Here is a 23105-nt window from a genome sequence, read left to right as displayed (position 1 = left end):
TTTTGTTGTAGGAAAATATGCATGTTCAATAACTATAAATACCCCTAAACATTTTTGGAGCTTACTATGTATTATTTTGTTTTAGTTTCATTTTTGCATCATGCCAGTTTAATTGCCCTGCAGGTTTGAAAGGCACCCAGTGACCAGAATTCTGGTATAATTACTCATGGCATTGGTATGATTTCATCTCCCTTAATACTGATAAGTTTAAAAAAAACGTATTAAGTTAAGAAGAACAAAGATATATATTACATTTGCTAATTGCAAACAATCTCTTATAGCTGCATTTTTCCCATTGGGATTAAAAAGTGCACAAGTTTAACATGTCTGTACATAAAAACAGTTTAAAACATTAAATATACAAACAGCAAGAGATTTTAAATATTTTGTAACAAATACTATAGGACAATATAATTTACATTTTTTTACACAAAACATTACACCTGAAATATAACTTTAGATATTACAGAATAGAAAAATACATACTTTCTGTTTAAAAAATGTATTTGCAGGTTCTGGCACAAAATAACACTTTAAAGGCACATATTTTGGCAATGTATTTTGCAATTTACTGTGCAACAATAACAATATGACCTGTAATTAATTTTTCAGAACTGAACGGCCAGATGATGTCCCTTCTTCCTGGAATGGCTCTGTTAATCAGGTAACAGCTAAGCTGGACTGTTTAAGTGTTCTCCAACACATTTCTGCCATGGTCTGAGCTCTCCGATCCTAATCCAGCAAAGCAAAATCAGCCCTAACTCAGCATCTGAAAAGCCACATCAAATGCAATGGGAATAGACACACTTTCATAACATTTGCTGTCTCAGGGTCAGAACACTCAACCCAAACAAAATGCAAGCTGGGAGCCAAGTTCTGTCCTGCTCTATGTTTGCACCAAAACCTGTAAAGGTAAGCAGGGCAGAACTTGGCAACAGAAGCTCAATAATATTAATTATTTTGATTTCAACTACAGCAATGCAAAAGGCACAATGACTCTAGTGAGGCCATTGGAGACAAATGAAGTAAAACTGCTTTAAGACTGCATCAGGAGAACTGTATAATTTTGCCCTTCCACATATTTGCAGGACTCCTGCTGGAATTTGCATGGGACAAAAACATGCCTTTAGAGATATATGGCTTATACAGATGTAATTGGGTTGCAGAAGATTTTCAGTTCTTCAGGTTGTTTTTGGACAACTAAAAACTCAAATTTTCAGCATGCTAAACAAAGATTCAATCTAAATCCCTAACTTTAAATGCTCCAAAGTAAGTTGCTTCTTGTGAAGAATCCAGTAGCGATGGGTTTGATACTTGGATACTTATCATTTCTCCAGATTTTAATTTAAAAAATCCCCCTACATTTACAGAATAAAAATGAAATTCTGAATTCCCTGACCAGTATTTGGTGCTTCCTCCCTTCATCAACACATCAAAGCGCCTTATTTTAAGGTTTGTCTTAATCACATAAACCATCAACTGAAGCCCTCTTTTAGTCAAGTTTCCTGAAGTTTCATGATGTCTAAAACAAATATTGGCATAAAGATAGTAAAATCCATCTTGATTAACAATTAGTTTTCCATCATTGAATGTCATATTTGATAAGTTTGCCTGGCCTTTGTCATGATGCCAGGATGTGAGGTTCACTTTACGAGTTCCTGGGAGAAAAAAAAAAAGAAAAGAGATTATTTATAAACATTTTATAAAGCTCAACATTTAGAAAGCAAGCGCTATGTTTTTAGAATCAGTGGCAACTGTTCTATAGGCTAAAGTGAGTATGAAACAATTTTGATAAAAATTCCTAAAAAAATCTCCTCTTTTCACCATACATTTCCAGACCTTGCTTGGTACTTGTAACTGTGCCCCTCCAGCAGAACACCTGCTGGACTAGGGTACAGAATAACTGCTCGGCCTATAGCTTGATTATGCTAAGCAACCATGCAACAAGCTCTGCACAGGCATTGCATTCCACCTAAAACTTTGTTCAAGTTACAAATAGTTGAGGGGAATGTGAAAAACTTGTTCCACATCTTTAATATGTAGGTGTTGACAAGGAATAACTAAAATTCAGAAAAAAAATGCTGAACTGGCAGTTCCAAAAAGAGAAAGCTTATGAAACCTTCCACATTTTATGTTATGACTGTAGTGGTAGAATGGTAAATATATTTTCATTTGATAACACCAAAAAGATGGGGAAAGGTCAGTACAGTTGCGTATCTTTAGTACCACATACTAAGTTGCCTCGATTTCATACAGCACTTCAAGTATTTATGACAAACTTCCTGATAGGCACAAGCAACTAACATTCTGTTATTCAGGGTAACATCCAGGGCATAACACAACAGATGGGAGGTGGCCAACTTGTCCCCCTAACCATTAGTAATTTTCAGCACACAAGACTGACTCCACTTGCTGCCTCCCACAGCAGTGGGCCCACACAGGTACCAGAGAACTTCACACCTCAGCCTCCCCGTGCATCTAAATGACTGCTTGAAATATTCAGTACCTTATTCTCCCAACATCAAACCAAAACAGTCCTTTCACAAGCTTTCCATGGCACACAGCAGGGCACAGTGCCCTCTGCTCCAAGCATGCACAGAGGCATGCCCCAGGACCCCACCTGGTCTGGGAGGGGAAGTAGGAACAGAAGGATTTGAGAGACATGAATCTCCCCTAACTGCCAAGGGCAAGCGGCTTTTCCATGTGAGAGGAATACTTTAACAGCAACCCAGAACAAAAACTTTCTGGCATTCTTCCACAAAGACTTAAGCAAAAGCACTGTCAAAGGCAGGTCACAAGTAGCTGCTCCCCTATGGGTCTAGTGCAGCCATGTAGAAATTATGAAAGCAAAACCAGATAGAGAAGTGATCTTCTCTGCAGTGCCTCCAAAAACTGTCCAAAACCCACCAATTAACTGGAAGAGACAATAAGACATTGAGTCTCTTAGCCTGCAATTATTCACCTGCAAAATATACTGAGTAAGGGGTACCAAAATATTCTGAGTTAGGAGTGCACCTCTGAAGTACCAGGAACAGACGAGGAAATTACAGGGCTTCATCTGCACAGCATTAAGTCTGGAGAAAATACTGTCCCATGGAGAGTGGGCTACCTTCAAGATGAGGAGGAAAGGCAAGAAGTCTCTGCCTGCATCAGAGGAGAGGCATATTGGATAGAGGACAGGAATGTAAACCTATGGTGGATCAGAAAGGCATGCCATGATTGCCTGGTGGCACACTGGGTAGTTGCTGGGCTAATTTTATTTACCTGACAAGTCAACATTTTAGTTGCCAGTCAAGCTGCAATTTTGAAGAAATCCTCTGTGGGAAGATTTTTCTGCTGAAGAAGGGAAAAGAGAGCAAATAGGTGCCACAGTCACTTGTAATTGAGACAGGGGCTCTGGGTATATTTTTGTTTACACTATTTGGATGCTCAGGGGAACAGGCCAAGAGCCAAAGGGAGATGACCCTCTCTGTTTTGAGCAAAGGATTTGTACAGATAACTTCTGGAAGTCCGTTCCAAGCTAGATCACAACACCTGCTGAGGCAGGCAGGCATTTTGCCACAATTCATAGCTCCAGAAGAGGCGTGCCACAGCCAGCAGCACAGCACAAAGACGCTCTGGCAGGAGTTACGCCATGCAACCTGTAATGGGAGGAGCGAGCAGGTGCTCAGCACTGCTGGTGGTACCACACCTAGATTTGGAGACATCAAAAGAATCAGTACCCTGAAACACAGAAGTGCAGGAAACTGGAACATGTAAGTGCCAGATCTGCTGTCCATGAATGTTATTCTGATACATAACCCAAGCCATGGGACAGTCAAAAGTGCTGCAATACAGTATCTTCTGGGAAATAATTTACTTTGCCACCAATGAAAAAACAGCACAAGGTAAGTCCTGTTGACAAAGAAGAAAGAGGCTGGGGGATAATGAACAAAATAGCCTTCCAGAGAGGGCAAAAAGCTTTATTTAAGAATTCAAGATAATGCATGCTTCTTCTCAAAACTGAAGATAAATAAAAACAATATCTTTCTTTTTTGTGAGCTTGAACTACGACTAATACAAATGAGTTAAATAAAATTAATTAGCAAGAAGGAAGATGATGTGAGTGCAACAGAGGAGAAAGGACACCTGTTTTGATCATTTGTTTGCATCCTCGTAGTTTTAAGGTATAAGTAAAGCCTGAAAAAAGGACCAAAGTACTGTTTGCTCTGAAAAGTCTTTTGAAGGCAAAGGGCAGCTAAGTCAAACCTGCAGCTGTAAATAGTTCAGAATACTACAGCATTTCCTTAGACAGCTAAAGGTATCAATTCACACCCCAAATGATATATTTAACATTATATTTATTTCTGTTTGTTATTTTCCCCTTTAAACTGTGACTAATTTCTGCAATCAATTTATAAACCAAAATTCACTGTTTTCATTTAAAACCTAGGTAGCATTTATAGTGAGCTCTGGTAAAAACCAACCAGCAAGCATCCAGCTCTAACCTAAGGCAGCAAACTTAAAAAACACACACAGCAAGCCAAACCACTACAGCTTCTGTGCCAAAGGGTGGGTGGGGACACCACAATCTGAGAAAGGTTATTTTCCCCCCTCCCTTGCACTATCCCCCCAGCTGCAAAAGTCCACTTGAGGCCTGACATTATTGTGAACCAGGTCAAAGCAAAATGTTCTCTCACAGACACTCGGTACCCCTTCGTGAAGGGTGTTCAGCAGAAAACTGCTTAAAATCCTGTTTGACAGTGATGAAGACTATTTTTTTTCCCGGCCACTGGATGAGTTTGATGACAGTAGAGAACCTAAAAATATTAAGAAAATATCTGTCCACTCAGGGAAGACAGAAAATAATTAAGATAGATTTCAGGCATGCAGATTAAAGAATCATGGGAGGAAAATAGAAATTGCCATTTGCAGTCAGAGAAAACAAGATGGGAGAGGAAAAGCTCCTGGTGACCCCTCAGGCATATTTTTCTTTCTTTAATGCCTGTTACTAATCTCTGTGCTACCCAGCCAAGTGGTTACTGCCTCATGCCAGTGAGCATGATATTAAAGTGCCTCACAACCAGCAGGTTCAGGGTTCTTGCTATCCCTAAGGATGCAGCCCCTCACTGCTGCAATGCCCACAAGGGCTGCAGAAACGGTGCTCATGGATTAACTCCTGCCAATGCTCTTCTGAAAGAGCCAAAAGCCAGATCAGAAGGGAGTATATGCACAGTTCATCACATTGTCAAGAAGTTGATCTACAGCAAAAAAAGAACAATGTCTCCCTGGTTATTACCTATAGGCGTGCTCTGCCACACCCTTAAAGGTTAATGCAGCAATGCACAATCGTAAAAATTATTAGCATCTGTAAATTACAGTTGTAAAATTACAGTCTACATCCAGGTAAGCAGTAAATAAATTCCACTCAGAAAAAGATGGATTTCTCAGAATCTCCACTTCTGCAGGTAAGTGATCTGTTTCTATGACTAGCAAATTAATTTAAACATTCCAAAAGATAAAATGCTAAGGCAAGTTTACTGATATTGAATCCTCTACTATGACCTATTGTTAAAGTAGGTCAAAGCCAAAATTTGATTAGAAGAGAAGATTGTCGGGAGGCATTTGAGCTAACAAGAAAGCTTGTGGAAGTTCTGACTGCCATCTGACAAGCTGTTTAAGCTCTCTGCTATAAAACTCTGGATTGTGGCAATGCCAATGCACTTGAAAGAATCCCATCCCTCCAGGCAAGAAGCTGTACAGAAGTGCTTTGTCTTTAAATAGAACAAGAGCAAGAGCAAGGTATTACTATGCAGTCTGTTAAAATCTCAGATTTCAAGTCTCAACACACTATTCCCCTTTGGCTTGATTATATAAAACAAAAAGCAATGTGCATAGCTCAATTAACAATGAGTTGAGCCCTGCAGAATGTATAAATCTTCAGAGAAAGAAGACTCTGATCAGTGCATCCCTTCTTAGATCCTCTACCTAACAGCTTCATAAAAAACTCTGGTTTACTTATACCACACCAACTGTTGCGAATACAGCATTGAGAATACAGCAAAAAATCTCAACTGACAGTGCCTCAGGGCAAAAACTAAAACTATTCTAACATTATCTCAAAATGTTAGAAATGGATCTTCTCCTCTGGAAAGTGTGTCCCAAGGCAGACTCATGTCTTGTTCCCTCTTATTATGCTAGCAAGGATATTCACAAAGCCATCTGAATACTTGTGTGCAGAAAATAAGAACTCTGGCAAGATAAAAGAATGCCATCCTCTTACCACAGGGGCAGATAAAAGCCACAAGAACAATGTTTTCCCCCTGCTCAGTAGCTTGGGCAATGTTTGTGCTGGTACATATTTGTATGTATGCATGCATCCCCATGGCTGGTGTCTAGTGGGAGTGAAAACTGATGGGCCCTACAGGCCAAAGGAAAATGGGAAACTTTAGAGGAAAGCATTCAATGTAGATCTTCCTTCCTCATCTGAAGACAGCACAAAATGGCAGGATTTGCCCCTCAAGAAGTTGGTCAAGAAAAATGGCAATTTGAAATGGAGGCCATTTCAAATCAGCACGAGACTGATACAAAGGGGAGTCATCCTCCTTTTACTACTCCTGCTGCTCCTGAAATCTTTTAATGCATCCGATTTATTCTCACTATCAAAAGCCATTTCTGAAGTCACAGTCTGTTGATGTTTTGCTGAAATATCTTAATATACTTCACTTTCAATACATTTATATTAGTACTGGAAGTATTCACTTAAAAATCAAACTTACCAGATGGAATATTCCTATCATCAATAATGAGATGGGCAAATGGCTGCTTCTCAGGTTTATTCCTCCTGTACAGCTCAAGTCCTAATGCCTCCATTGCAGCTAGAGATAAAAGAATTGCATTATCCCAAAAAGACAAGTTTAGAGGAACTAAAATATTGTTTATTCATAAACCAACACCTACCTTTTTCTGGTCTTGGTGGCGTTCTTCCCATAGCACGCTGGACTTCCTAAAATGAGAAGGAGATGTTGCTTTAATATTTTCTTGGGTTTGTAACAATGTCCAGTACATTCAGATGTCTGGGATATGAATCATGTAAATATGATAATTTATATAACAGGCATAGACAATCAAATTACATCTAGTAATTTGGTAATTCTAATAAAGGTGGATAGAAATGCTAGTATGTATGATCACTGCATGATTTACTGTAGTAGTGACAGCACATTTAAAACCTTTTCTACTTACTGTACTTGGAATATTTCTCTAAGTATAATGGAACAATGATTGATAAGAAGACATCACATCTAGCAATGGAATTTATGAACTGATTTAATTACTTTGAGTCTAAAGGCAAAGAAAGTGGCATTTCTATACAGGAACTAGTGTGTAATCACTCTAACAACTAAGGATAGCTAAACTCTCAATTTAATTTGTGATGAGGTGCATGAAAACCTCCATGCCTCACCACTGGCCACCAACAGGGAAGGCTACAAGGTGCTACAATCAAGACTCACTTCTAAAAAGGTATGCAGGAAGTATCATCCATACTAGACCAAAGGGACTGCGTGCCAGACTTTTAAAGTATGTAATTCTCAGCTGCAGATAAATTTTAACATGAGACCTATGCCGCCCAGACCCAAGAACAGCACAAAATGCAGGCATCAGGCACCACAAAAATCCTTGCTTTTAATCATTCACACCTATACTCCTCTTGCGAAAAGGATACAAACAGCAGATTTCAAAATTTAAGCAGCCTGGTTTTGTTACAAGCCTAGACTGAGTCTTAATATTAAGTTCAACCCTCAGTTCTGTCTCCCTTTTCCCCATGACTATCTGTTTTCTAAAAAAAACAGGGGTAATATGTTATTCTGAATACCTCATACCATGGAGCTGCCAAGAAGCTGTTTAGTAAAAGGAAACATTTTGCTGAAGATAGCAAGTCATGTCCTTTTTGAACCTAGGACTGGTCCTTTGTTTCACCTTTATGCCACACACACTGCTGTTTGCCTGATTCAATCCATGTATATGAAATACATCAGATTTGGTGAGATCAGCAAAGTCCCACTGTGCTCTCAATCACTGGGGTGTTTCAGAATTTGAAACCCTGCTCTGAAAAAACCTGAAGTCCTGCTTTTATGTAGTTTTGCAACCGCAGTGAAATATCTAGTGCCTAGGCTGGTGCATTCATTACTCTCACTTTCCCCTTTCAGTAGGTGCTTAAATGTTAAACCAAAATGAAAAGCCACAGCGGTGTAGAAGTTGTAGTATGACTATCAAAGCATAATACTTCAGCTGAGATATGCTGATTTCATGGATAAGAATCATGAAGATGCTTTTTTTCTGTAAAGATGAGAAGAAAAGCAGAAGAATCACAACTTCAAAAGCAGCAAAACTGGCATTGACTTCCTGCATTTACATTCACTTTGCTTCTCTGATCTTCCTACTTCAATGTCAGTTCTAGGAGCACAGCAGATGATAATGAAGCTCAATTCTAGGAGCTGCATGTCAGCATCAGCCACTAGCCACACATTAGAAGTAAAACAGGGAGATGGCAAGAGAATGCAAGTACTAGGTACTGTGAAAAATGACAAAAGCCTCTGAGGAGAACAGGATGTAAGGCAAGAAGAGCTTGGGAGATGGACCACATTCTCAGAGACTACTGCAACACACCTATCCCAACCCTTTTTCCCTTGAAGGAGAGACATGTTTGTCTTCTTGCTTTCTTAGTGGAAACTTCTCAGATGTGGAGTTTGTTTGAATATCCGCTCCTTTGAGAGGATGTGATAGCGTCCTTACCTGGAAAGCCTACTAAGCAGATCCAAAAAGAATAATTTTAATCTCCTACTATCTAGATTTGGTACCAAAAAAAAAAAAAAAAAAGAAAAATCCAATGATTGATAATTGCTCAGCTCTTGAAAGTCCTGAATTAGTCAACTGCTAGTCTAGTTTTAACTTACATTTTTCTTAGGAGCATTCAGTTCTGCTTCTGCACATTTCCAAAGATGCTATAGCTTAAACAGCTGAATACCTCATCTTCTGAAACCCAGCAGCCTGACTCAGCTCATCTTCCACACAGAATGGTTTAGGTCCTCATGAAATCAGTCTGAGCTGCTCTCCTTCTAACTGGTGGTGGTGCTGTTCATCTGCAGCTTCACCACTCGGTAAGCAGGACAGCTGCCCAGGAGGACTTGGGTCCACAACTCTCCTTGTCTGGAATTCATGATTAGCTCAACTGGTTAGATATGGCACTAACAACCCCAAAGATGGGGGGTTTGAGGCAATTGTTCATTGACTCTTCTGTGAGCCTATCACTGGATCAGAAGTGGCTAGACTGTGGCCAGAAAACAAAATCCTACAGCAGCTCTCTATGCTCGAGACTAGTTCTTTACTTGATTCTGACCAGCCTCATGAAAGTTTGATAGTCTTTCTGCTATGTTGCCCCAACTTCCAAAATGAAGTCAAAACACATTAATTAGTCCCTAGAAAACAGATATAGAGTTGTAGGTTTCCTCCTAAAAAATAAGCAGTTATAAACATTTCTTGATTTTTTTTTTTTTTCTTGATGTTCATACAGTTCCAAGGTGCTGATATACAACCTACCTTAGAAAAGCATTTAACAATGTATTTGCTTCTGACTCTGAAGGACATTTTTCAGTGGATGCTTGAAAGTAGCCTCTTAATGGGATTATAAAACCTGCTGGTATTCTTACTGCAAGAAACTAAGAACTGTGATTTCTCAAATCACTGAAGTATCAACTGCATTTTTTAGTTCCTGAATGTTCTTCGGTGTCTCATACTTACAATGTAGAGACTCATTAAGGAGGGAGAAACAGCTCAACAGAACCCGTGACTAAGACACTGCTACAATGGCATGAAAACTGCTGACAAACATTACCAGCAACTTCTCTTAAACTGCCATCCACAGATGCATATGTGATACCAAGCTGTTCAGTTATTTTTAGCAGAACTGTACACAAAAATCACCCCACTCTTAATCTTATGACAAGCTGCACTTGCACACCTTTGTCATTTGCTCACTGCCCACCAAGTCAACTCTGCTGGCCGGCTTCCCACATTCCAACCTCCTCCACACTCACTGTTTAAACAGCAGACAAGGAGTTAGTCACAAAAATGAAAAACATGTCTTCCCTTCATCAGAAAAAAAAATAAGAGGCCATTAAGAAGCTCCAAAACTTTCTCATTTTAAAGCTAAAAATCATGTTTTAAGTGTCTGGAAAGTAAGGAACTGCTCTCTACTTCATCCACAGCAGGCTGCAGAAATAACTGCTGCTCTTGAACTTCTGTCCAATGCTGAAGATGCAGAGACAAGGCTACACCTGAAGACATGACAGCTGTGAAAGGTTTTTAGTCTCCTTCAGCTTTTATCTAAATATCTCAGCATCTACTTTGAGCAGCTCTAAGTACCCTTTTGAGACCAATGAGAAGAGAACTTCTGGACTCTTACTGCTTCAGATGTGGTCTTACAGCTTCTTCATGCACTTGATTATTTTATTATCAAGAGCTTTAAGTACAGCAGATACCAGGAAGAAGTATCTGATTCTCTTGCCGGAAATTCAGCAATTTGAAGAATGTTAATCAGAAAGGAAGTAAAATAGAAAGTACATGAACCTATATTCATCAGACTGTAGTTTAGAGACCAGCAATAAAACCTCTCTCCAAATGAGTAGTCTACTGCTTGCAGAAAAAAAAAAGGCATGTAAGATGTAGGATGGAAACCTACAAAACTGTAGGTGCAATTTTAACAACTTACAGCAATCACTTGTGAAACCTTTACTTGGTCCATAACTATGTGCTCTTTAAATGTCTGCTAAGTATATAGATCTCTTTATAAATGCTGCCCTGGAGATCTAGCAAAGCACTCTGTTGCCATGTGGGAGAACAGCTTATGCCTTAACTCCACAAGCAGCTAGAACCTGGGAGCACTGCCAAACAAAGTTACTTATGGATTGACCCAGGATATGTTTGTAGTCCTTTCTACTTCAGGCTCATAACAGACTTCATAAGCACTGTGGTTAGAGCATCTGGACTGCCAAAAGCTTTTTAGGGTTACATGGAAAAAAATTAAGCAAACAGACTGGCTAAGAAAGTATATTATTTGTCTGCTTGAAAGTTTATATGCAATATTGAAAATATTCTCTCTACTTAGTGAGCTGCTCCTTAAGCAGAATTTTTATCAGAGAATATGTTAAGGAATCAATCATTATATTCTGATTAAAAGAAAAATCGTTATTTTTTCAGGAGACAAGTATTTTTAGATTGGATCTTGCAGACCTACTACACTAGTTTTCATAAGAGCACTTCCACTTTCAACATCAATCTCTGCCTTACATTTAAGCACTCTGTCTACAGGTGTGCAAAGAAAACCAATAAGAACTGGCACAGGAAGCTAGAAGTGTAACCAGACCATAAACCTGAGCAAAAGAAATTTGTCTATTTTCACTTCCTGAACAGCTCGAATTGCAAAAGACAATATATTGAAAAATCAAAAAACATAAATGGTATTTTGAACTGTTCCATTTTAGTCACTTAGCATGCTGCCAGTTCAAATAAGGATACTGGTTCTTAAAACACACAAGTTAGATTCTCCTTAAGGAAAGTGAAGAAAGCACAGACAACAGGAAATCTCATTTAAGTCACATTAGCTGGATCCACACACAAAGGAGTGTGTGCAACTGCAAGTAAGTTATAGCTGCATCTCTGCTCTTCATTGTAGCAGGATGACTGAAAGGCAGAATTTACAGATGATGATGATAAAGTATATGAAGTATATTCTGCCTTGACACTGTTACTTTCACTTCTCTGATGTACCAAAAAATATGTAAAAGCCTCAGGTCGCCACCTTCCTATCTATTTTTTCTCTGTCATTGATACATGACAAAGCATCCAGACCACTGGTGCAGCTGCTTAATAAACTCCATTGCATTCAAAAGAAATTCAGAGTCTAATTACTTTGGCAAGGGAAACTTTATTGTTCTCAAACTAATGGTGATCAGCCAAAAAAGTTATCCCTACTCACTACTTATCCCAGCCACAGCCATTGCAGCATTTAACCTCCATCCAGACTGGCAGGATATAAAGTCTCAGCTAAAGCCAGTGCCTTTGTTGAGTAACCAGCAGCAAATGACCAGAACACTGGGTTCCCCATTGACTTACTGCAACAAGCTCCTTCCTCTGTCATGAGTGAAGGAGCAGCCCTGCACACAGCACATAATGTAGGTGCAGTGTGAGAGGCTCTAAAACATGCAAGAGGACATCCTACAGACATAACCCTTTGTTTCCCCCTTAAGGTGTTGAAGGAGGTGGCTAGCAAAAGGGACAAGACATAGACTCCTGTGTCTCTGTGTTTTGTTCATAAAAAAATATGTACTTAGAGTTCTCTGTTAAAACTAAATATCATATTAGCACAGTTCAAATGCTGTAAATTTAACTCAAGTACAGTTCATGCTAAAACATATGTGAGTGCAGCTCAAATCTAATGTAATGCAAAACTGCCAGTCCTATGAAGATGTGAGGCAGTAAAGCTGTAATGGGCCTGATAAGCCAGAAAAACCAAATACCATAGCAGACATCCATCTGTTACACAGCCCATAATTAGCACTAAACACTATCATGAACACAAAAAGAGATCAAAGGCAGTAACTGCAGTAAAAGGAGATTGTGGCATACTTTCAGCTTGCCTAGGCTTCTTCATTAGGGTTGACTTCTTTTGTCATTTGTGTTTGGGAACAACCTGTCATTCTCAATTCCTGGACAAAGACCACCCAGTTATCACGCTACAGCCAAGTAGGTCTTCTGCCAGCGTGAGAATTGCCTGCATACTGGCAAAGGGAGCAAAACCAAAGCAGGAACTGACCCTCATTTTGGACTCCAGACTAAGAAACAAGAACAACTGAGAGCAAATGCTATCTCCTTTTCCTTCAGGCAATATTTTGCTTGCTGATGATCTTGAGTTAAGAGAATCTTATTTGGAAGATTCCCTTGAAAAGAATGTGGAACTGACACCTGTTAAGAGCATCTGGAAAACCTATACAAGTCTTAGCATAAATGACTACTGTTCAGGCCCACCCACATGTCAGAATGGCTAATCACCTAACTTCACTTTTCTTAGTACAACTTCAAGTCTTCCTTTCTTAAAAGAAAAATAAAATTAATAAAATGTACTTGAATACAGAATTGGCTAGCCACTACCAGAATCATCAGCAAATAAAATACAATCCGGAATAAAACATCAGGTGTTACTCAAACACCAGGAAATAATTCATATAACTTACCTCTGAATAAAGATTTCAGAAAAATTGTTTTAGTTTCAACAGGACCATGAAATAAAGAAACACATTGTCTGTGCCACTTACCCTCTGCACAGCCCTTTGGAGAGCCTGTTTCACACTTCTACAGGATTCTGGCATTAACTTCACTTCTTGACTTTCAAAGGAGACATCATGCAAATCTGTACTTTCTTGGTGTCCAAAAAGTGTTCTGACACAGTGTGCATGTTCTTTTGAAATTCTAGTAGGGTCCATCTGAAACAAAAACAACACAGTTCTAAGTGTTAGAGACTTTTCAACCACCCTGGCTAAGTTTATTATCTGAATTCTCATTAGTGTCAAGAGAAACCGTTCCAAACATCGAGGTTTATTTCACCCAACAAACATGCGAGATAGGAGAATAAATTATCTTCTGGTGCTGCCTATTTCATTTGCTTAGACTAGAGATGTCTTTCAAAAGTTAAAGATAAATCCCACTCTTATGGTAAAGCAAATAATTTTGAATTCTGTATTTCAACCACTCAGGGCAATATCACAGTTATTTTAGCAGGAAATATACACAGCTATCCTACCTCAAAAGCTATTGTTTGTAAGATGATACATGAATGTCAAGTAGAGAAACTTGGAAAAGTTTGTATGCGTGCGTATAGCACATCATTTTCAAGAGAAGACACCGAAGTTATCTCTGAAACCATTTTATCACTGAAATGGTATCATCACTGAAGCTGTCAGTCAGCTATTACTGAAGCTGTTTTATGGATGGGCTCATTGTGAATAGAGTTTTCTTCACAGTGGCTGTACAGTGGCATGGGGCTGTGTTTTGGATTTGTGACCAAAACTGTTGGTGACACAGGGATGTGTTTGTTACAGCTGAGCAGGACTGACACTGAGTCAGGGCCCTTTCTGCCTCCCACCCCAGCAGAGAGAGGGCTGGGGCTGCACAAGGAGCTGGGACAGGACACAGCCTGGACAGCTGACCAGAACTGGCCAAAGGGATACCCCATGGCATCATATGGCATCATGCGCAGCATATAAAGGTGGGGGAAGAAGGAGGAAAAGGGAGACATTTGGAATGATGGCATTTGTCTTCCCAAGTCACTTCATGTGTGGTAGAGCCCTGCTGTCCTAGGGATGGCTAAACACCTGCCTTCATATTCTATTTCCTTTGTGTGTGCAACTTTTTCTTTACCTTTTAAATTTTTTTTATCTCAACCCATGAGATAAAATTTTACTCTTCCAATTCTCTGCAGAATCCCATCAGGGAGTGAGCAGCTGTCTGAGACTTAGTTGCCAGCTGGGATTAAGCCATGACAGTGGCAAGAGATACTGCTGAGTGAAATAGTCACAAAGACAGCAAGACAGCAAAATTTAAAGACCAAAAGATGATTAAACTGCACCACAAATCAGCTCTGCATCACTGGACAAGGAATGGTAAGTTTAGAGTACCTGCAAGACATTTTTATCAATCAATCTTTGTGACTGAATTAGGTATATTTTTAAATCCTGCATTCTATCACTTCGATAAATTGGAAGACAATCCAAGGATTAGGATTGTACCTTAACAGAATTTTATTGCACAAAAACTATTTAAACTATTTCACCCTTTTTTCACTTTTTACTCCACATCCTTTACACTGAAGAGATTAACAACTATCTTTCAGAGATGGCCAAGGACTCTCAGAAATTGTTCACAACTCACATTTATTCTGCTTTTACTTCAGGCTTAAAGAAGGGTTTATGCACTCAAACTCTTAGTCTAGGTTCTCTAACTGTATCAGCTGGCCTATTAAAGAACACTTACTTCTATCTTTCTTAGTTGGAAAAAACACTTTTACCTGAGAATTACCAAAGGTTATTTGCAATTGCAATGCAGAAATATCAAGACATTATGAACGGTATCTAGTGTTCAGTTTCCTTTAACACAGAGCTGAACAAAACAGCAAATCAAAAGGAAGTTTTTCACAATACAAAACAGCCAGAGTGAATCAAGCATGTAATTTGTTCACAGAACATAAATTCAACACCCCTCCCAAAAATTAGTTAACTTAAAAGTGTAAGGTTAGGATTACAAAGCTGAATTAAAGTCTACACCACCCCAGTAGCCATCCAATAGTAACACACAGCAGAGAGACATCTGTTGCACAGACAGCAGTACCAAATGCTGTCTCCTCCATCACCATCCTTCTGCTCAAGTCTCCACATGGAAAGCTCTTTGCCCAATTCATTCAGACCAGTATCAGCTCCTGTAGCCTGGTTTAGCTGTTTCAGTCATCCCTGCAGATTTGGAATGAAACAGGCATAGGAGGTTCACCTGACGATCATAAGATGCCACAGCTTTGAGCAGAGGGGTAGTGATGAGTTACAGAATGGCTTGGAGGCAGTAACATCTTCCTGTGATGGCCTGACACAGCTGAATCCCCAAAGAAAATCTGTATATAGCCATTGCAGCTCTATGAATCCAGTGCTAAAAACCTACACTAATGCTCACTTCTGAAGTGAGCTAGTGCAGTGCAGCCTCATTAACTGCATAAGGAGATCTAAACCAGCATCTCTCTGCTCTGACCCCCTTCACCACAGAATTTAATTCCTGGATTTCAGTCTCCTCTTCCAAATCACTAACAAGGGAAGAATTTTTGCTGGCCTAATTTCCTTTATGATTAGTTCCCCAAAACCAAGTCACTCCAGATACATCAGACAAGCATCAGAGTCAGTACATGGATAAGAATGAAGTACCAGGAGGGCAGCACTAGCTTTAGCTGACTAGTCATAAAACTGCACTCTTAAGCATCTCTCACACTATGTTCTACTTGTATTCAGAATTCAGAAAATCAACTGTAAACTAAAAAAAAAAAAAAAAAAAAAAAGCACAAAATGTTTACCAACAGCTGCTAAAAGACAGTTAAAGCAGAATGACCTGGGTAGGAAGGTACCTTTGGGCAGCCTCCTGCTTGAAGCAGGGCCAACTTGTAACTTGGGTCAGGTGGGTTAAGGCCTTGGACAAGCTTTGGGGAATGTCCATCAAGGAAAACTTTCAGCTTCTCTAGGCAAACTGTCCTAAAACTTCACTACTTCTAGTGTGTAAAAAAATCCTTGGTTTTTACATCCAGCTACAGCTCTCCTTGCTGCAATTTATGACTGTGCTTCTTGTTTTTGCTGAATGCTTCTGAAGAGCCTGTCTTTGGGTAGCTAAAAACAGTGATTAGCTTCCCTCACCTTAGTCTGTTCTTTGTCAAAGAATCCAGCTCTCCATTCTCTTACATATTATGACTCCTACCTGTAACAGTAGTTTTCTGCTGGACACCTTCCATTTTTTTGATATATTTTTGGTACCAAGGGACCCAAAATAGGACCCATTATTTCAAATGTAACCTCTCATGCTGGGATCATTAGAGACCTGACTGATGTCTCTTAACAGGATCTGGATATCTGAGTCTTTTCCTGTCTACACAAATCATATAATAGAACACAGAAAGGTACAGCAAATAACTGCCAATACATACTAATTTGTATCAGTAATTCTACTAGACAGAGACAGCTATCCCAGTTTTGGATTTATTAAAACACATCTGAATTACAAGCAAGAAAACTCAGTTTTGTAGCACAAAGATCATAAAACTTGTAAAGGCCTGAGTGTCCAGCATGACAAATCATGCAAGCATAGACTCATTGCTATGAGCAATCATGCAAATGTGTCACACAACACTGTATCACAACAGTAACAGCAGATTGCATTGAATCCCTTGCTCAGATTACAGTTTATCTGCTCAAGACTTAAGACAGAAATCCAGCATCTCTGCATCTATAGGCAAAAGACCGAAGGCTTAATGGAAACACTGCAGCTGATGGTTTCAGCAGCTTGGAGCTGTGCAGCCCACCCTGACAAAAACTGCAAGTCTCCAGAGGTACTGTTTGATAAGGGGAAACTCTGATCTTGGGACTAGCTAACCCACCTGTTGCCCTCACCTTTTTCAAATAATACCTTCAAGAATAGTCTTCACCACATTTAACTATGAGAAACAGCTCACTTGCCTGAAAAGGACTTCTCAGAAATCCTGCATCGTAAGTCTTTACACTGAACTGCCATGGCTGTAAACAAGCACTACCAAGCACTGAGATCAAAACTGGGGTAGTAGTGATGCACAGAAAAACTTCCAAGGACGTATTTTGAGAACTTCTAAAGAATGAGAAAATTATGATGAAATACCAGAAGCAGCTTGCTAACTTCCAGGGCAGGGCACCTTCAGCAAAAAGTTGTAAAGATCTAATATCTGGAAGAAATATCAAGATGCAAACACAAAGGAGAAAGCTTTATAAATTGTGAAGTATCCTAAATACTCTAGAGGAATTAAACTAACTTATTTTTAATATCCACTTTGTCTGACTTTGAAATCAGGTCAGACTCTTCAGTGCCCCCAGTTTTCAGCATCTCTCATCACTCTAGCTATATTTCTGGACTCTATTCAGCCACTTCAGGGCAGCCAAAATGAACTACAGCATCATGGCTTAAATTAACTTACAGAATTAAGAACCAATTTTCTGATGTAAAAAAGACTCAGTTTGGTTTTAAAAGACACAATACATTCCACTCATCTTTGCTATTAAATTTTGCAACAATTATGCACTGTTACAATATTGCATTAAATACTTACTCCTTAAAATAAATGTTTACAATCTATACTTGTACTTCTTTTCAAACTTAAACCACTTTCCAGCCTATCAAATATCACTCTGCACTCCATGACCTTTCTTAAGCACCAAGAAAGGGTTCTTTCAGGCTTCTGAAAGATGTTACTGATCTTCAGGAAACTGTTTTTTCTGTTAGCCACAGTGCTCACAAAACTTCAGATGAAGTCTGAAAGGCAATAGTTTAAAAACATACCACAAGAATTCCACATAAGTATGAAATGACAATAAAAACTGGGCTTCCAGGTCACCATTTATCCAACTGTGAACTCTTCAATCTGGTAGAATACTTGAAATTTATACAGACTTTTTTTAAGGGGAAAAGTACACACTCTTGGAGGTCTAGCTTAAACTGTGGGCATTAGACACTCAGCCACCACATTTCATTTTGAGCACTTTCAATTTTCTTCACTGCCCTCCAGCTCAGTCAGTGTTAGATCAGAATCCTACTCTTTTGAAAACTAAGCACACCAAGGAAATGGGCCAGAAAGAAAAGCTCAGAAGCTGAGCTTTTAGAGACTATACCTCAGCATTTATCAAAGTTGAAGAAAATACTTCTCTCACCTTGTGCTATGCATGAGTCTCTATCAAATGATGACCTCCAGCTGCTCTGAGTATCTTTAAAAGTTCATGGCATTCTTACAGAAAATGAGAAAATATTCCTCAAAGTATAAGCAAAACAAATGCTTAGGATCAATACATTGTTTTACTGTTTAATTTCTTGGATTCAGTACACTGCACAGGATAGATCAAAAAGCAAGGATAAAACATGCTGATGTTTTTACATTTCAGTACATTATTATGAAAATACTGGTAAAATTCAAACATGTTGTTTTTTATTTCTTTGTTTTTCGACATACCAACTCATTGTCTCACTTGCATGGCACTGCATTATTTCTTGGCCACAAACATATGTTTTCCCGTGAAAACCTAGTGTCAGTCTTAGTTATGTGTCTTGTGAAATTTCAAATGCTCAAGCCACAAAATAAACAAAATTAAGGAAAAACCAAAACCTCAACTATTGTCTCAGCTTATACTATGTCATGATCCAGCCTAAATGATTTTATGCAAATACAGACAAAATGTGAGTGGTAAAACTGAGTCAGAGTTTACTCAGACTCTTAGATAAGGTTTTAAAAAGCTTCTAAGATATATAATTTCTTAATATCAGCCTATATAGTCAAATCTTTCTAATTCACATTTGCTTAATTTACCAAGCAAACAATTCAAATCTTTTCATGCACAGCTTCTACTACTAACACCTCATTATTTCAACAAAATTAAATAAAAATAATTAAATTCTATTATTAAAGTACAAACTTAAGATAGCTGAAATTTACACTGAAAAAGGCCAAATTGAAGTAGCTTAATAAAATCAAACTTCACAGAAATTTTTTTCAAAGGAAAGAGGCCTGATCATGTCCCATTTAAATAAAATAAATCTCTAAGAGCATGAAATAAGAATTAACTGCTGCAGGACCTACTATGTTTTTCCATCTATATTATTTCACAATTAAAAATGGTGAACAAACACAAATTATCGTATCTCCTTACAGTGAATTATGTACTTAATTCAAGAGTATACTTATTATCCTATTTTCCATTGATGACACTTTTTACATTAAAACTTTTTAGACAATTACTTCAGTCAAGCCTACATTGAGTTATATCACCTCTTCTAGATATTTTGGAGACTCAAATTTATTAAAGACTCCATTCAATAGCACTACTCCAAATCTATAAGAACAAGAAACTAGCAAGAGAATTAAGCTGTCAAATGCAGAGTTACACCTGAACCATGCAATTTTTTAAATCAAGGAAGCAGAAGAAAAATAGCCATTATGGTTCTTTTTACCCTTTGTAAGGCACACATGAAACCCTGACATGTACCTAGCAGGAAGAGTCTTTTATAAGGGGGTACACTTTGATTAGCTGATTTGATTGCAATGGCTCTCGAGCCCCCTAATGAATATACAGCTGTGCATCTCCGAGCTATGTTTTGACAAGAATGTCTTTTCAGGTTCATGAACATCTGGAGTGAAAAACATTCCCCTGTCATAAGCTGAAGCAGGCATTAATTTATTTCACTGTCAAGCAAACAAGTAGCTTTAAGCTACTTTACAATGAATCCCAGAAATTAGATGTCACTCTTCTGAAATATACAAGTTATGATTAACTAAGTGCTGTATTGCCGTTACATTTTATTTTTCGAAAAACGGAAAACACAAAGCCATTTTCAGTAAGAAAATATTAATTAGTCTGCATAATAAATTATCAGCAGCAGTACTGTGTATTTGACAGTCACTCATCTGATTAAGCAGGTATACACTTGTGCAACACCTGCTTTCAGAGTGCACTTAGTTAGGAAATCTAGCCTGCTACCTCAGATCAAGTACCTCTACCTAGAAAGTAAACCGAAAGAAACAGGTTTCCAGTCTCTGCCGACTTCAAATGAAAAGTACACACAACAGAAGCACCACTTCCATGACGGCAGTCAGACCCACATCAACAGAACTAGCTAGCATCCGACAATAAAGCCAAGCAGAAAGCTAACACCTAGTCCTGAGAACCAACTAGCTGCCAGCTCCCCACTTCCTCCGAGAGGGCTCAACTTTACAGGGTAAGAGATGCAGCAGCGAGGGAATCCAGGCAGCCGAGCCATTTCCAAGAAGCAGACTCCTCTTCTCTCCGAAAGCCCAACCGCTCATCACCTTATCTGCCCCCACAGCGATACCTCCCCGCGCTCCTCTCGGCACGCACCGCTGCCTCTTCCCAGGCATCCCGGCACACTTGAGGCCTGGCAGGTGAGGTGCGGCTCTCCCCCAGAAATCCCGAGCATCCCAGAAAAAGCTCCTGAGCTGTGGCAGGCACCTCTGTCCGAAACCCACGTGCACATGCTCCTCCGCAGCGCCCCTGCGCAGCCTGAGTGACAAACCATCCCGAGTGGTGTTGCATGAAGATCTTTTTTGTCCTTAAAGACATTTCTCCTGCTGGTGAAACACTTAAGGCAGCCAAAGACCTCAGCCATGTCACAGAATCACTGATTATGCGGAGTTGGAAGGGACCCTAGAGAATCACCGAGTCCAACTCCTGACCCCACAGAGCATCACCTCCAAAAATCCCACCATGTGCCTGAGAGTATTGTCCAAACACTTCTAGAACTGTCAGGCTTGGTGCTGTAACCACTTCCCTGGGGAGCCTGTTCCAGGGCCCAATCACCCTCTGGGTGAAGAGCCTCTGTCTAATACCCAACGGCAAAATCCTCACCAGTGGAAAACTGAGATCATTAAAAACCTTGTAAGACTTCAGGTGAAGGATCATGACTAACCCGTTTCTCGAGTCAGGGAACCCCTCATATCCAACCTTGCGGCGAAGGCCTGTACCCCAAAATGCACCCGATGCCCGGAGCGCTACCTGGTACCCCTCGTACTGAGCAGCTCCAGTGACTGGGGACAGCACACGCTGGGAGGACACTGCGATCCCATTTGCCCGACTCCTCTCAGAACTGGATCAACTTCAGAGACAGATATGTGTGCTCTAAAACTTTTTGTTCTGTTTTTCTTTACTTTATCCCCTCGATCGCACCGACACGAGGGCCTTGCCCTCTTCCGCAGGGTGCGAGACGGCCGCACTTGCCTCCGCGGGGAGCGCCCGCGCCAGTTCCCGCTTACCTGAGCTCGGAAGTAGAGGAAGAGGGCGACGCTGCAGACCACCTGCCCCAGCCCCAGGAGGACGAGGGCGGCGAGGAGGGAGCGGGATGCGGGCGGCGGGTGCGGGTGCGCGGGCGGCGGGGGCGGCGGCGGCGCCGGGGCGCTCTCGTGGGCGGCGCCGCTGCCCAGCTCCTCGGAGCCGCGCAAGTACTTGGTGTAGTCTCGGCTGGCGCGACGCATCGCAGCTCCGCTCCGCTCCCACGGCTCCACGCGCGGCTCCGCCGAGCTCCCCAGCGCCGGCAAACAACCTCGCCGTCCCGGCCGGGCACCTCTTATAACCGGGGCGGCCAATCAGCCCCGGGCGGCGCGCCCCTGCCGCCCTCCTCCTCCTCCCTCCGCCCGCCGCCGCCACACGCACCACCGCCGCCCCCTCCTCGCCTCGCCTCCCCTCCCCGAGCACAGACCGGCCCTGCCCCCGGTGCCCCGGCACCGCCGCCGGGCAGGTCGCCCGGGGGTGGCGGTCGGCGCTGCTCCGCCCCGCGCAGCGGAGCTCCGCGGGGTTGAGCACCGCGCGGGCACAGCCCTGCCTCCGCCGCCTCCTGCCCCCGCCTCACCCTTCCCTCACTCAGGTTTGCGCTCCACCCAGGCGGCCCCGTCAGTGCAGGCTTCCCTGAGCCCCTGGTTGCATCTGCGGGGTCCCTTTCCCCTAAATTCCCGGTGTCTGAAGTCTGAAGTCTTTGGTGGCTCCACACTCTCAGGGGACCAAAGGCTTCCCAATCCCCCCAGTCTCACTCGCTCTTCACTCAAGCCAGGCTAAAATGAGCACAGGTGCTGTTGCCTTGCACTGTCCAAAGAAGCAACACGGTTCACAACCGTGTTAAAGGAATGGGTTAAAGACACTGCAGATGTGTGCTAGCACCTGGCTGCCAGTGAAACCAGCTCAGAGTCTCCTCATCTCCCACATGCAGCCAGGCTGAGCCCTTGCTTAGGAACATTTTCTGGTGTTCTCCATGTCTCAGCTTAAATTCAATACCAAAAACTCTTCTTCAAAAATCCATGTTACAGTTTGTGGCCATTTTCTTTCTCATGTCCTCTTAGGGTCCTGTTCAGGCTGGATATAAAGGTGAGTTGAAGTCCAGCTCAGGCTTTGAGGAACATGAGAGAATGACACAGATACATCATCTTGCAGGTCATCTTGTTTGTAGAAAAAGGTCTGTGTTTCAACTCAAGTATGTGACACAATATCCTGTTTAGGTCTCTCTAATCTGGAAACTGAGAAAATTTTACCTTCCTGAGAGGTTGACAAAACCTGACGAAATTATGAGCTCCAACGTAGTAAAGGAAACTGGAACTCACCGAACCACCATGCAACAAATCACTATCAAAAGAAACTGATGTTTAGCACTGGACCCAAATAGTGCAATGGCAATTCCTTCACCAACAAGATAACACCTGAGAAATTATGATGAGGGGACCTGCATCTCAACATCACCCACCACAAAGTCAT

At 40.9% G+C, this 23105-nt stretch overlaps 1 protein-coding gene across 1 annotated transcript; it reads right to left on the bottom strand.

Annotated features, from left to right (window-relative positions):
• Nucleotides 1-478: 478 nt before the first annotated feature.
• On the bottom strand, nt 479-21838 carry TNFSF11 (TNF superfamily member 11). Its single transcript, XM_021530894.2, has 5 exons — nt 21620-21838; nt 13353-13520; nt 6940-6985; nt 6759-6857; nt 479-1658 (listed from the first exon to the last, which is right to left on the bottom strand). Exons 1-5 carry the CDS (start codon nt 21836-21838, stop codon nt 1237-1239), a joined length of 954 nt encoding a protein of 317 aa, XP_021386569.2. The 3' UTR covers nt 479-1236.
• Between the last annotated feature and the right edge of the window lie 1267 nt (nt 21839-23105).

The sequence above is a fragment of the Lonchura striata genome, chromosome 2 (assembly GCF_046129695.1).
Source record: "Lonchura striata isolate bLonStr1 chromosome 2, bLonStr1.mat, whole genome shotgun sequence".
NCBI classification, from domain to species: Eukaryota; Metazoa; Chordata; class Aves; order Passeriformes; family Estrildidae; genus Lonchura; species Lonchura striata.
This window is presented reverse-complemented; position numbering and strand designations above follow the sequence as displayed.

Coding starts and splice junctions, on each gene's coding strand:
- TNFSF11 (XM_021530894.2), bottom strand. CDS start 21,838: ATGCGTCGCGCCAGCCGAGACTACACCAAGTACTTGCGCGGCTCCGAG. Junction 13,521..21,619: donor TCCTCTACTTCCGAGCTCAG/GTAAGCGGGAAC, acceptor TTTTTGTTTCAG/ATGGACCCTACTAGAATTTC. Junction 6,858..6,939: donor GCCACCAAGACCAGAAAAAG/GTAGGTGTTGGT, acceptor TTTTATCTCTAG/CTGCAATGGAGGCATTAGGA.